This window comes from Manis javanica, chromosome 3 (assembly GCF_040802235.1).
Source record: "Manis javanica isolate MJ-LG chromosome 3, MJ_LKY, whole genome shotgun sequence".
NCBI lineage: Eukaryota > Metazoa > Chordata > Mammalia > Pholidota > Manidae > Manis > Manis javanica.
The window spans coordinates 152970440-152985398 of record NC_133158.1 but is presented as its reverse complement, the minus strand read 5'-3'; the positions used below and the strand labels follow the sequence as shown (position 1 = coordinate 152985398).

The window sequence follows — 14959 nt, the reverse complement described above, 5'->3', positions numbered from 1 at the left end:
GTCACAAGATCTAAAGGCTGTCAACACCGATCCTAAGGATATGAGGCGAGAAAACCTGCCCTTTTGCTCATCAAAAATCAACCATTTCAAATATTTTTTGGAAATGTGCATGTGGAAACATGCATATATATATATATATTATATATATATATATATATTTTTTTTTTCAAAACTGAGTACTATTTATGTTTAATGAATCTTCTGAATTTGTGATTAACAACCTTGGGCTTAATTCTTTATGTGGTGATTCTGACAGAACACCCACTGTGACTATATACAGCAGGCTATGTTCTCTTAGTAGCTTAGACCAGACCAGTACCTGACTTACTGCAGTTCTTGAAATTCATCCACATCTCCATAATGTGCCTCAGGTTGCAAACCATGTAGCTTGCTTGCTAATATCCCTACTCTAATGTCCCATGTTTATTGGTGCTGTGTTATGAATAATATTTCAGAGATGATTATTTTGTTTAATGCTCAGAGTGATTAATTTCATTTATAAACATGTCTTTTTCACTCAGATTAAAAAGCTATTTAAGAGCTTTATTCAGTATCTGATCTCAAGTCCTTTTAGTTTGCTGTTGCTTATAGTAATGAATCATTGATTTTTTCCTGTTCCCTTTTATGGCATTGTTTTATAACATAGGCATTATATAAAGAAATTTCTTGTTTTAAAATAGTAAACAGTCTCACAAAGTGTCTTCTGGTTTCTGAAGGAAGCCTGCCTCTCAGATGTAGCTGCCGATTATCCTCCCTTCTTTGTTTGTTAAAGAATAGAAGACAGCCCATGATTGGTTTCTAGAAACCATTAGGTTATTTTGAGTGATTGAGTAAGAATTGAATTAGGCTTAATCTACTAAATTTGGGCCTGCTTTCCCCTTGTTGCATTTGAAGGAAAAACATGACAAATCCCTCTTACGATGAGAACCTTTCTTCAAGTTTGGGATATCGTTGTTACACATGTTGTTAGCACAGATAATGATGCTTATTTGCAACACAATTAATAATTTCAGTATTTTACCACTGTGGGTGTGGCCCAAGTTCATGAGGCCAGATGAACAATGCTGATATTTGAAAGACCTTATTGATGTTTGAATTTTGTATCCTTTCGTTCTCTTATCTGTTCTCACTTTAGAAGTTATTTCTTCTTGTGATTTTTACACCATAGTACATGAATACATTCCTCGTATCAAGAAGTCCCTTTCAGTCCAAAATTTGGACTCATTTCTGGGTGTCTTTGAAGTATGTGCTGCTATCCCCATTTTACAGATAAGAATACTGAGGTTCAGAAGTTAAGTAAAACTAAGACTGTGAAAAAAATAAAATTTGGACAATTTCCTATTCTCTTGTCCAGAAAAGTGTGTTTTGGCAGAAATGTCCTCACTGTGGAGCCAGAGAGGTTGGATTTGACTCTTAGGTCTGTGACCTCTAGCTTTGAGACATTTGACAAGTTACTAAATCTTTAGGCCTTGGTTTGTTCAAGAATCATAGGATTGTTATGAAAACATTAGAATAGGGTGCATTGTATAACAGACACTCATTGTATGCCTGAGCAGTAACCACTGTTCATTTACACCCATATCCTTGGGATAATTTCCTGGGTATTTATGTACATATATATGAACACAATAACCACAATAGTCTGGAGGACATAACTGGGGTAATATTCTACAAAATACCATGCAGGATTTATTCCCCTCACTGCTTAATATTGTCCATCATGTTTTGCTTGTTTGTTTTGTTCTAGTTATGATGCTCAACTCTTTTATTCTAATAAAATTTTTCATTTCTCTGGGTTGGTAGGAGATAATTATCTTAGGCAAACTAAAATAACGTTGCTATATCCTTTCTAATATTTATTCCTTTTCCTTCCCATTGGCTAAATCTTTCAGAATAATGTGAAATAATAGTGTTGGGGACAGTGTCCTTAACTAATTAATTTAGGAATGGGAATCCTTCTAGTGTTTCACACTTAATCAACTATTAGATTAAGCCAGATATGTTTCTGTATCAAGTAAGTGCATGTGTGTGTTGCAGGAAGTGAACAAAGTGTAAATCCTGCACCCCCTTCCCCTGCCCCATCTTGGGTTTTACCTTTGATTTTGTATGACACAGCACATTGCTTTTACTTTTTTTTTTCTTTTGGTATCATTAATCTACAGTTACATGAAGAACATTATGTTTACTAGGTTCCCCCCTTCACCAAGTCCCCCCCACATACCCCCTTACAGTCACTGTCCATCAACATAGTAGGATGCTACAGTATCACTACTTGTCTTCTCTGTGTTGTACAACCCTCCCCATGCCCCCCCCACATTATGTCTGCTCATCGTAATGCCCCCCCTTTTCCCCTTATCCCTCCTTTCCCACCCATCCTCCCCAGGCCCGTTCCCTTTGGTAACTGTTAGCTCATTCTTGGGTTCTGTGAGTCTGCTGCTGTTTTGTTCCTTCAGTTTTTCTTTGTTCTTATACTCCACAGATGAATGAAATCATTTGGTACTTGTCTTTTTCTGCCTGGCTTATTTCACTGAGCATAATACCCTCTAGCTCCATCCATGTTGTTACAAATGGCTGAATATATTCCACTGTGTATATGTACCACATCTTCTTTATCCATTCATCTACTGATGGACATTTAAGTTGCTTCCATTTCTTGGCTATTGTAAATAGTGCTGCGATAAACATATGGGTGCAAATGTCTTTTTCAAATTGGGCTGCTGCATTCTTAGGGTAAATTCCTAGAAGTGGAATTCCTTGGTCAAATGGTATTTCTATTTTGAGTTTTTTGAGGAACCTCCATACTGCTTTCCACAATGGTTGAACTAATTTACATTCCCACCAGCAGTGTAGGAGGGTTCCTTCCCCTTTCTCCACAACCTCGCCAACATTTGTTGTTGTTTGTCTTTTGGATGGTGGCGATCCTTACTGGTGTGAGGTGATATCTCATTGTGGTTTTAATTTGCATTTCTCTGATGACTAGCAATGTGGAGTATCTTTTCATGTGTCTGTTGGCCATCTGAATTTCTATTCTGGAGATGTGTCTGTTCAGCTCCTCTGCCCGTTTTTTAATTGGAGTATTTGCTTTTTGTTTGTTGAGGTATGTGAGCTCTTTATATATTTTGGATGTCAACCCTTTATCGGATCTGTCACTTATGAATATATTCTCCCATACTGTAGGATGCCTTTTTGTTTTATTGATGGTGTCCTTTGCTGTACAGAAGCTTTTCAGCTTGATATAGTCCCACTTGTTTATTTTTGCTTTTGTTTCCACATTGCTTTTACCTTTGATTAAGAATATCTATTGAATCTACTATGCGGCAGGCACTGTGGTAGATGCTGAAAATAAAACCATGAGAAAAACAAATCCCTACCTTTTACGAGCATCTAGTTAGCAAATGTTAGAGGAGGAATGAAGTCTTTGGTGGTTCACTGCAATGGTTCAAATTTTCTGTGTGTCAGTGAGATTAGAAGTCTGGCTTGTCTCTTGGGAGGTAGAATCCAGGCTGGAAAGGTTGGTAGTAGTGGCTGGTGGGAGGGGCCGGGGCTGCAGGCTTCCCAGTGGGATGGGGGGTGGTGAGCCACCCAGGAGATCACGTGCAGCCACCGTGCCACTTTGCTTCCAGTGATCTTGAGTCATTCATGGTGGGAGGAGCATCAAGTATGGGCTCTGCAATTAGGTCTAATAGTCCCATCACTTCCAGTCCATGCCCTTGGCCATCTTACGTCACCTCTGAACTTCAGTTTTCATATCTGTAAAATGGGGGTAGCAACACTTAGTTCAAAGTTTGTGTTAAGATTAGAGGCAATGTGTGTAGAACACCCAGGACCTGCACAACAAGATTTTCAGTTGTTACTACTGCTGCCTGTGGCTGGAGATTTATAACTGTTAATGTTACTTTTGCCATGAAAACATGTTTTAACTTATATTAGGGCCAGAACTCTGATTCTTGACCTCCTACTGTGGCGCCTTTTCTCTGACCTTAATTGAATGTGCTGTGGCTTAGTTTCTCTCTGCATATCTGCCTCTCATTCCTGTGTAGACCCTTTGCCTGTGTGCAGTTAGAGGTTAGCAGGTGCACGTTGCAAATTGTTCAGGGTCTATCATATGTGACTCAAGTACCAATATGACAAGCTATCTGTTACTGCCCCATGAGACTCCACTAACTCTCCTTTTGGTGCCTGGAATGGGAAAGCACTTTAGTAGTTCTCAGAGGTGTGTCTCTCCTTCCCAATGAATGTTTGAAGTCAATAGCTGGAGATCTAATAATCACGAGGCTATGTTGTGATAATACATATTACACAGACTTAAATATTGGAGCTTAGGGAGAGCAGAACTGGTGCTTAAGTACCAGGAGTGGAGGTAGAAGAGCCCAGAAGTTTGGGGTTCACCTAGAGGCCAATGTGTACCCCAGAGGCTGAGCCAAGATTAACTTTACAGGTTCTTCTGACACAGTTTCTCTGCTCATTCAGTTCATTTCCAAGGTTTCTGTTGTGACAAGAGTTGCATTAATTATTTGAGTGGTATTGGGCAAGTTATTGGCATCTTTGTCTTGCTTTCCTTATTTGTAAGATGGGGATAATAATAACCAGCTTACAGGCAGTGAAGATAAAAGAAATCCTGAAACATATTTATTGTATAGTCTGACTGTAAGTTGACTAAGTACTCAATGTTACCTTTATTACCATCACCTGTAAATTTGCCAAGATTGCTTTGATTTTGAGAGTGGTGAAGTCCATCATACTAAGGTATCTTATATTTTCAATTTTTACTAGAAATGACTGGAAAGGTTTACATTTAAGATCAAGAACTTGCAGTTTTTTATTTTTGTTGTGTCTGATTTGGTGAGTTATAAGACTTTAGTCATGATCAGGAAAAGCGATGCAAATTGCAGAAAACTTATTCTGAAAAATAGGATTTTGGTCAGAATAGAAGCAGACACTGACAAGCTGTCAGGGCCAGTCTCTTTCGGCATCCAAAATGTTTTACAATACAGTTCAATGTGCTCCTGAGTCCCTGATAGAGTGATTTTTTTCTTTGTGCTCAAAGAATTGTCTAAAGTTTTCACTGCCTATCAAAGACCCAAGTTGAGAATGGAACGTTAAAGTGGAGGAACAGGGTACTGCAATTAGTAACTCCTTGAGCTGCCTGTGCGTAGGAGGAGGAGCAGGACAGGAAGGCGAAAGGGAGGATGGGGGGCAGACAGGGCAGATATGTCTGAGGTCCAGCTCCGCCTCCTGGAGAGGATTGGAGCTCGGCGGCCTGTCGTGCACCTTTGACTTCCTTTTCTCTTTGTTCAGTTATAAGTGTTTACCATCTGCCTTTCTTGTTTATACTTCTTTAATTAGATACTGAAATGTCACTATTTGCCTGCAGAAAAAATAGAAATACAAAGCAAACAACTACTATGCAAAATTCCCATAGTCCCATTGCTGAAGACAAATTCTCTTGCCTGTGAACTATCTGTACGGACCTTTTCTCTCCCCACAAGGTCATCCTGTGTCCTCGGACTAATTCATTCTGCTCTTCAAATTTCTGAGGAAAACTGTCAGTTCTTGGGAGCTCAGATAGGGAATGTTTTGGTATCATCATTCCCTGATGCCTGGAGCACTCATGTGTTTTACTTTAATACAATTTCCTTGGGTTGTGTTCTCAGTGAATTATTTGAGCAAATAATATGAACATTTTTAAGACTTTCATTACATAATTAGAAATTACACCTAAAAGGGAAGTACCAATTTTTATTTCTACAAAGTAAAATGAGACTGGTTATATCTAGTTCCTAGAAGAGATCTTGAAAATAGTACATGCTCAATACATATTTATTGAGGAATTTATAAGTAAATGAACTAATGAGGCTACTACCTGTTTCACAACACTCTTCTTTGTGTGTTATCAGTAAACTTTTTTTCTCCAGATTTTAGATTATGTATTGTAGCCTTTCTGTATTTGTCACTTAACGCAGTGCTCTGCTCCTAAAATTTCCTGAACCACAACTATGTTTTCCCCTTTTTGTGTTTGTTCAGAACCGCTTTGAATTAATTTCCTATTGCTGCTGTAACAAGTCACCAGAAATGTAGTGGCTTAAAACAACACAAATTTATTCTCTGAAGTTCTGGAGGTCACGGCCTCACTGGCTATCATCAGGGTTTCTGCAGGGCCGCATTTGTCCTGGAGGTACTGGGGGAGAACCCGTTTCCTGGGGCTTTCCAGCTTCTAGAGGTCACCTGCCTTCGGCAGCTTGCATCGCCTTGCTCCGTCTTCAAAGCCAATAGCAGGGCATCTTCAGGTCTCTCCCTCACTCCAGCCCCAGCTTCTGCCCTGACATCTCTTTCTCTGACTCTCCTGTCTCCCTCTTTGCCTTGTGAGCACCCCAGCGATTACACTGGGCTCACCCCGATAATCCAGGATCATCCTTACTTTAATCACAACTATAGGGTTCCCTTTTTCATTTCAGGTAGCATATTCACAGGCCCTGAGATTAGGATGTGAACATCTTTGGGAACAGGGGGACATTAATCTCTCTACCACATACTTATTTCTCCTTTTTTTCATCTGTTCTGAAATTTAACTCATAATTCAAGATTTTTCTTGAGAACTATTTTCTAAAAGAAATACCTAATTCCCTTCAGTATTCTCACTGTGCTCCTATTAAATGTTACTGAGTTTCAGAGATAATTTTCATGTCTTTTTATGCATTCAAGTTATTTATATACATGTATCTCTTTGAAGGCAGAGGCTGTACTTATTTTATATACCTTGAACAACTAAATCACCTCAGATTTTTGCCTTGAGGTTATTATGTGTTAAAATGATATTTATCAAATTTCACTTAATTATTGGTTGTCTTAAATAAAAGGAGCTTGACATTTTTAGAAATTTGTTTATAGGATGGGAATGCATTTCAACTTACGTGTCTGAAATTGTGATGTCCTGTTGGCCATTATTTGAATTGATTTGTAAGATTGAATGTGGCAGGCAAATGGAGCCCATCCTCTACTAACTTTCTAAAAGTTGATTAATGAGGAGCAGGCTAGATTCCACTAATTATCAGAAGTGAGGATATCTTGCTTATTTAACTCTAAACACCAGTTTCACAGTGTATCACCATCAGACATGTAATGCATATAAACACATCCATGGCTCATGGTCCCCACATACAAATGCCTTGTATCTTGGAGTAAAAAGTTTTGTGATCCAAATACATAAATATGTAATTACTTATATTGCATAGATAGCTTGCTTTCAAGTTGGTATAATATGGCCAATTTTCTAATATGATCTTAGGAGTTAGTTATAGAACTTCTCATAATATCTTACTGTTTCTTTGAAAATAGCCACATTCCCCCATCCCCACCACTTCATATCTTACAGCTAGAGTGGCATAATTCTATGCCACTCTATTCTGAGTTGGATACTCAGAAGAGAATGGACTTAGCATTATTGAAGTCTGGCCAGTATAGGAAGATAGTTACTGGTTGAAATTAGATTTTGAGAGTGATGGTTACATGAGTGTATACAAATGTGAAAATTCATCAAGCTGGACACTAAGATTTGTGCATTTTATTGAACGTACTTCAATATACAAAAGTTAAGAGAAAATTAAAATAGATTTTGAAGTGTATAACTTTAAATGGGCACAATTGATATGAAGACATTTCTGTTGATAAAATTTTCTATTTTAAAACTCAGTCATTCAGCAACATTTTCCTGATTTTTTAAATTCACTTAATTCATAATAGTTACAAATTTGAAACCACAGCCAGCAGAAAGACTGCAGATGTCTGTAAGCTGGGACAGATGGATGCTCATTGCCTCTGAGATAAGGAAGACACAGATGACTAGTGTAAACTACTTGTTGCTTTATCATTCATTGTCTTCTCTGCTTTTCCCTCTGGAAGGTGAACTTTTGAGAATAGGGGCCAGACATTTACAATTTTTGTTTTCTCAATGCTTAACATACCCTGGGTTCTTAATAAATGCTTTGGGGAGTGAACTGACTCCCTCCTAGGACTTGATTTCCTAATGCATTACCCCAAATCAGTGGTCATATCCAGATGTGTTAAAAAGGCATTTTTTTCCTTTATGTATTCTATTCCATGTATCTCTAGGTCAAGCAGAGCCTATTAAGTTGGGTGAGTAAATTGTTTATTCTTCTATAGCATTTTTCATCTTGTTTTGACAATGCAGAGAAAAATAAAAAAGTCTTTATAAATGTGGATATGATGCACCTTACTGACTAGATTAATTTATTAAAAACTGATGTGACAGTATTTTTAGGCTAACTCCTTTTGTCCTGTTTAGTACTCTAATCTAAGCCTGTGGTGCTTCACTGGAATAACTTACATTTTTACTTTTCTCTGGATGAGGTTGAATCCAGGCAGGAATTCCTCCTAGTTTGTTTTCTTTTTTAAATGTTAGCATTTTCTCTTTATATATTATAATTGAATTATTTCTCTTGTTTTAAATTGAGAGTCCCAGAGATCCTTTTGAGATAATTGCCCAAGATAACATTTCTTTGTTTTGAGTCAACATGAGTTCAACCAAATTTAGAGTAGGATGAGATAAATCTTGGAATAAATCTTTTCATCATCTGAATTGTTTGCTAGTATTTAAAAACTCATTGGAGATTCTTATCCTGAGATTCTTGGAAGTCTTCTCAGAGTCCATAAAGCTTCTTAATATGCTAAATACGTGTGTGTGTGTATGTGTATGTATGTATATTCTTCCTGGGAGTGTGGTCATTGCTATCAGTCTTAATTGAGCTAGGGATTCTAAAAAGTCAAAATCTTTTCATATAGCATATAAATGCTGGTGTTGCGATTATCTAGTTCTTGGGGCGTAGTGTTTGTACAGTTGGGTGAATATACAAACCTGTTGTAGATGTACCATTTGTTGGCATGAATCCTCTAAAAGGAAAGGCCAGATCGAATAGAAGGGTGATCCCCTTGTGAATTCACCTCCTCGTACACCCCCAGCCCTGCTGCTTTCCATTCCGGCGACTTTTCTTTGACCCTTCCATTCTCATTCTGTGGCTCCTATTCCTAGGCCATGGCAAACACAGATGATCGTCAGGGCAGCAGTGCTGAGCTCTGCGCAGACCCGGGCTGCTGGCCTTTGTTAACTGGATCTGCATTTAAGTTTTGTTCCTTTTTGATGCTTGGCTGACAGTTTTCATGTTTGTTGTTTCTAATGCAGTGGGTCTTTGATCAGCATTCCGGCCTCCCTCGTTTGTTCCTGACCAGGCCATGGTGCACCGTTGACTTGATTATCCGACTCGTTAGGACTGTACTGACTGGGGCGGCAGGAGTCGGCAATGAGGGAAGGGGCGCCTGAATCTGGTCTCTGCTCCTTGATTCGTGTTCAGTTTCCCCTTCTTTTTGCTTTGAAACCGAGCTCTGGATTGGGCAAGGCTAGGCTATGATCCTGTGTAAGTGAAATGCATACAAGGAGCTCCAGGTCTCTTGGAATTGTCATGGATTCAGCTGTTTTAAGTAAGCGATTTCCTTCATCATGACTAAAGTTTTACTCTTCATACTTCAATTTAAAAAGATTTGGGAACACTTGCTAAAATGGCTGTAATAAAATGTAAGAAAAACAGCTTTAAAGTTTTAAATGTTCCGTTGCCCACCCCGACCCTCACTGGGTGAGTGTTTCGTCTGACTTAGCTGGTGCCATTTCTTTTGGTCATTAGGCGGCCCCCAACGATGAAGCTGTGGTGACACTGCTGTGTGAATGGGCTGTGAGCTGTAAACGGTCAGGCAAGCACAGGGCGATGGCTGTAGCAAAACTCTTGGAGAAGAGGCAAGCGGAAATTGAGGCAGAGGTAGGTTCAGTTTTTTTCTACCTGTTGAATGCCAGCATTAAAAAAATACTCTTTTGAGAAGGGTTCTTTTTTCTTACTCTCAGTATGCTAGTATTTTTTTTTTCTTCTGAAGGAAAAAGAGAGGATGTGTGAATTCACAAAAGTCTCCATAGTACAGTCCCTCTAAGCTGATGAAGCCAGTAACTTGTATTCTGGGCTAGTTTAAAAATTGCATCTTTTAGAGTAGAACTTGAGCATCTATTTTGGGAAATAAATCTCCCTTTATGAGGCTAAGCACACATACATATATATGCATATACATTTTGTGTTATACACACAGACACACACAAATGTATACAGTATATACCAAGTTTTATGAATTTTAAAGCTGCATAATATTTTAGTGTATCTGGAAATACTTGGAGCCAGTTGTGGTGATGATACTACAGATAAAATTTGTATTAGTTTTGAGACTGTTGTCTGGCCCCAGAGAAAGCAATTAGAGCCACAGAAGTAGATTGTAAGGGGAAAAAACACCTAGCTTGGTAAACATTAGCTTTTGTTGAAGGGAAGTTTTTTAAGTGAGCCTTCTTTCTGCCTGTACGATTAGCTGGGCCGGCTCTGGAGACAGCGCTTGTGTGGTCTGACCACATCCCCAACTCTCCCTGAACGACCGCAGGGCCTCCCACTCGTCTCCACCCTCCTCCACACAGCAGCCCAAGTGCTCTTTTCAAAATGGAAGCAGGTGTCCCATGTTGAAACTGATGGCTCCTTCTCCCCCAGGTCACACCTGCAGCCACCTTGGCCTCCCTGCCCCTCTATGCACCAAGCTCACTTTTATCCTGGGGCCTTTGCTCTTGCTGTTCTTCCCGGGGGGCACACTGCTCCCCTGTTTTTACTCTGCCATTCCTATTTAAGGAAGGGTCTTTTTCTAGCATTCCTACCTCAACATGTGTCACTCCTCAGGAAGATCTTCCAGCACTGCCCTCTCTATAGTTAATAGCACCCACCGCTCACACTCTCTTTTTCATATTGCTGTTTTACTTTCCTCATTGGATTGTTGTCTAATGCCTGCCTACCCTGCTCCAGAACATAAGCTCTACCATAGGAATCTTGCCTAGGCTGTTCAGTGTTGTGTCCTTGACACTCAGAAATGGTGTTGGTTGCATAGTAGATGCTCAGAAAATGTTGCATTATGGGTGAACACTTAGCTGGCTCTCTTGCTGGTAGTACACCTATTTCCTATGCAGCTGTTAAAAAATAGGAAGTATGTTTTCATGGACATCTCTCTTCTACCTTTGGGAAAGCACTGTTCACCAAATACAAAAGCTCACATAAAAATGAAAATCAGGGCTTGAAGATATTGATGTTAAGGTCTAAAACACATGGCCCATTTTGCAATGTGCAAATTAAGAAATGTGTTTCATTGATTTTTTCTATACATTTATGAATAGATTATTGTATAGTGGATTGCAATTATTAAACTCAGTAACTAAACTTGAATTTCTCAGATTTTATTATTGTGTCTACTCCTCCTCCATCGCACCCCATGTCACAGAATACACATAGGCACACACACACACACACACACACACACACACACACACACACACACTCACAATCGCTGTCAGAAGATATTCACACACAGATTACTTTGTAATTTTAATGGGTATAAATGTATCCATATCTAAAAATTTATTCTCTTAGAGATGTTTAAGATGAATGCTTTCTCTGAAGCATCATCATTTAAAAAACTTGACCTTTGTAAAGAGAAGGTTGAAGAAATAATGTCTTAATGTAACAATTAATATCTTAATATTAAAGAAAGATAATGAAAATGGGAAGGATCAAAGGGATATTAAAAAGAATAGAAAACAAGGTTCTAATTACTTCAAAACTACTTTTCTCGGCTTCCAGTAAGTTCTGTCTTCAAGAATGCAGAAGTTAAACAGCTTCTCTAGATGAGTTTCCAGAACTGGGAGATTGCAGGAGATTCTGAGAGATCCATGTGGTGAAGTGTGATGAGTGAAAGCATCTTATTAGAGGAATTAGGTTAGCTTTCTCATTCAACACCATGCTTCTCCAGACACACCTGTAAATACACCCACCTGACAAAAGAAAACTCAAAAGGGTACAAACTCAATAATGCCCAGATTTTTCTTAGAGGAACTACGGTTCAACAGGAGCTATTTAAAAATGAAGCCAACCTGAAATCATTTATAGCAGTTTTGCATAAAGATAATAGTTCATTGTATTATATGTATGTATTACATATATTCAATGTGTGATCATAGTATGCTGTGTAGTTTATAATTCACATGAATGAGGTTTTTCATAGGTGCTCTTTGAAATTATTTGAACTGTTCATGAGTAGTTCCTCCCAACTTTTAGAAATTATATTTACCTATGATGCATGGCCCTCAAGTACAGAAATCTCAACTTTGCATGTTTTTTTCTGAGAACTTAAAAAAACTAACAGATTCATGATCCATTGTGACTATAATTGTCCTTTATAATTGTGCTTGTTTATTTTTAATCTTAGAGATGTGGTGAATCAGAGGTCTTAGATGAGAAAGAGTCCATTTCTTCAGCTTCTCTTGCTGGATCTAGTTTGCCTGTTTTCCAGAATGTTCTGCTAAGGTTTTTAGATACACAGGCTCCCTCATTGTGTAAGTAAAACTCTTTGTTTCTGGATTTTAAACAAAGGATTGACTCTTTCTGGGGTCTGATTCTTCTTTTTTTCTTTATTTGCATCTTATCAAAAGTTCTTGGCACTGAGTGTATTATTTTACTGAGCAAAATTTTATAGCATTTCAGTGTAGATATTTATGCAATTTTAAAATTAGGCAAACTTCAAAGACCTAAAAATTTTCAGTTAAAAAAAGAAAAAGTCACCTCATTCCCTTTTATTTGGTAGACTAGTTTTCCCTTTCTAGATCTTTGTTACCAAAATAGAAAAGCTAAGTTCCTGTGATGTTTCACTGTATACTGTGATTAAAAATTTTCTCTTTTCAAACTGTTTTCTCCATTAATGATTTTCTAGCTCCTGATGTTTAAAAACACGGAAAAAAAAATCAAAAGTACACAAGCCAGGTCCTTGATACAGGAAATAATTTGTACAGATGGTTATCTGCGTGTCTACATCCTCTTGGATACTTATGTCTTTTCATGTTCTTTTTCTGTCTTTTATTCTCTTGTTTGGTTGGCAAGTTGAGTGTTTTGGGAATAAACCACCACCAGTGGGTTCTTACTGTGGGTGGATGCTTAAAAAAATCATTTGTATGAGCTAAGTGGGCTTGATCTTATTCTGAGACTTTTCATATGACAAATCAGGGAAGGTCTTAGAATAGATAGTGATGAAACAACAGAAAAATGGCAAAAAGTGATAGAAAGGGGAGAAGAAGTCCAATGTGGGGGGGAGGGGAAGGGAGAGGAGTAGGAGGTAAAGCAGCAAGAAACAGTACTGCTGACGCACCTCACAAGCCCTCACTGCGGGTTGAATGGCACCTGGGAGTGAGATCCTTTTAGTTACTTGGTGGCTGCTCTAGGCTAGAGGGAGAGCAAGAGCTGGAGCCAGCTGGGGTTAGGAATATAGGCCTAATAATGAAGCATGGAAAAGGGTGCAGAAAACTGAAAGGACCAGAAGAGATGCCCAGTAGAGAAAATACATACATTGTCAGGAATGGAAGTTAGCAACTCTAACTTACATGTGTCCTGGGACAGGTACACATTTGTCCTTCGCTTCCCTTATCTTGTCCCCATTCCTGTTCTCCCCTTGGGAAAACTTCCTCCTCTCTGCCTTTGCTTGTTCTGGATCCCAAAACAAGCTGTTCTGTCAGAGGAAGCTGTTCTGTTTCTCTGTGTAGAGTTTGGAGGTTGAGTGAGAGCAAACATGTAGGCTTAATCCTTGCGGAACTGAGTTTCATGTTCCCTGGGTCCATCGGCTTGTCTCTGTTGCTGTCTGTGCATGCGATGGTATTGGGGATGAGCTTAGCAGGTGTAGTCTTACCATTTTTTAACCTTCTTTCAAAGGTACAAGTTTTACAGTGTAGTTACAATATTAAGTCTCACTGTGAGTTAAATAGATTGGCTATGAATTTTTAAAAAACTGCAGAGCTCCATCTTTGTGCCTTTTTTATTCCATTTTCCCTTTTTCTTTTCAGTAGATTCCACTGACTATATTTTTCAAATACCATTTGAATTGTGGTTCTGTTGTGAAGCCTCCTTTGAAAAGTTGTGCACACACACCCCACTCATACACCTCAAGGTGTACGAGACAATTCTGAGTTCTTTTAGTAGTAAAAGCAGAGGGAAGGAGTCCAGCTCTGCTTTTTCTTTTTCCTTACCTGAAGTTCTGTTTGTTTACAACATTACATAAATAGTTATTCATTTACCAGGGACCATTGTCTTTAAACTTGAAATTGTGCTTAGCACTGTAGATACTATATTTCAATTACAGTGGGACAGTCAAAACCTGTGTGCCAGTTCTGCACAAAATGGTAGTGCCTCACAGTAAATTTTCCAATAAATCTTTTGTTTTGTAAATACATAGATAGATAGATAAATAGATAGATAGATAGATAGATAGATAGATAGATAGATAGATAGATAGATAGATAGATAGATAGATAGATAGATATGTATAGATATATATAGTAGTGAAGTATTGCTAAGCCTTAGTAGTTGGTTGTTTTTTTTCTGCTGGATCATTGCTGGAGACTGAATTCTTGATTGAATTTGTTTCTTTTTAGCGGATCCAAACAGTGAATGTGAAAAGGTAGAATTTGTGAATCTGGTGCTGCTGTTCTGTGAGTTCATCCGACATGATGTCTTCTCTCATGATGCATATATGTGCACCCTCATATCTCGAGGAGACTTGTCAGTCACCGCCTCGACACGGCCACGGTCGCCAGCAGGAGAAAATGCAGATGAACACTATCCAAAGGACCTTGATGGGAAGATGGAGGTATGGCCCTGGGAGTGGTGCCACCCCCCCCCCCCAGAAATGGAGCTCTGCTGAGGAAACCATTGTCAGGAGGATTATTTGCTATTTGAAGGGTGATAATCTTTCATTGTGTTCACTTGTTACAAAGCTCATTTATCTCTATTCCTCACTCACAAAAAACATTTGAATTGAAATTTATGTCTTCCAGAGT

The 14959-nt window shown here is 38.6% G+C and overlaps 1 protein-coding gene across 10 annotated transcripts in view; it reads left to right on the top strand.

Annotated features, from left to right (window-relative positions):
* The window catches only part of MED12L (mediator complex subunit 12L), a 317585-nt gene that overhangs the window by 84481 nt on the left and 218145 nt on the right, over nt 1–14959 (top strand). For all 10 annotated transcript variants that reach the window (XR_005058495.2, XM_037008243.2, XM_037008239.2 and 7 more), the window contains 3 exons: nt 9693–9824; nt 12346–12472; nt 14555–14769. Coding sequence is in view for 9 of the 10 variants with exons in the window: in XM_037008243.2 (XP_036864138.1) it covers nt 9693–9824; nt 12346–12472; nt 14555–14769 (474 nt within the window). In the remaining variant the exon portion in view is untranslated. The remainder of the gene's footprint in view (nt 1–9692; nt 9825–12345; nt 12473–14554; nt 14770–14959) is intronic.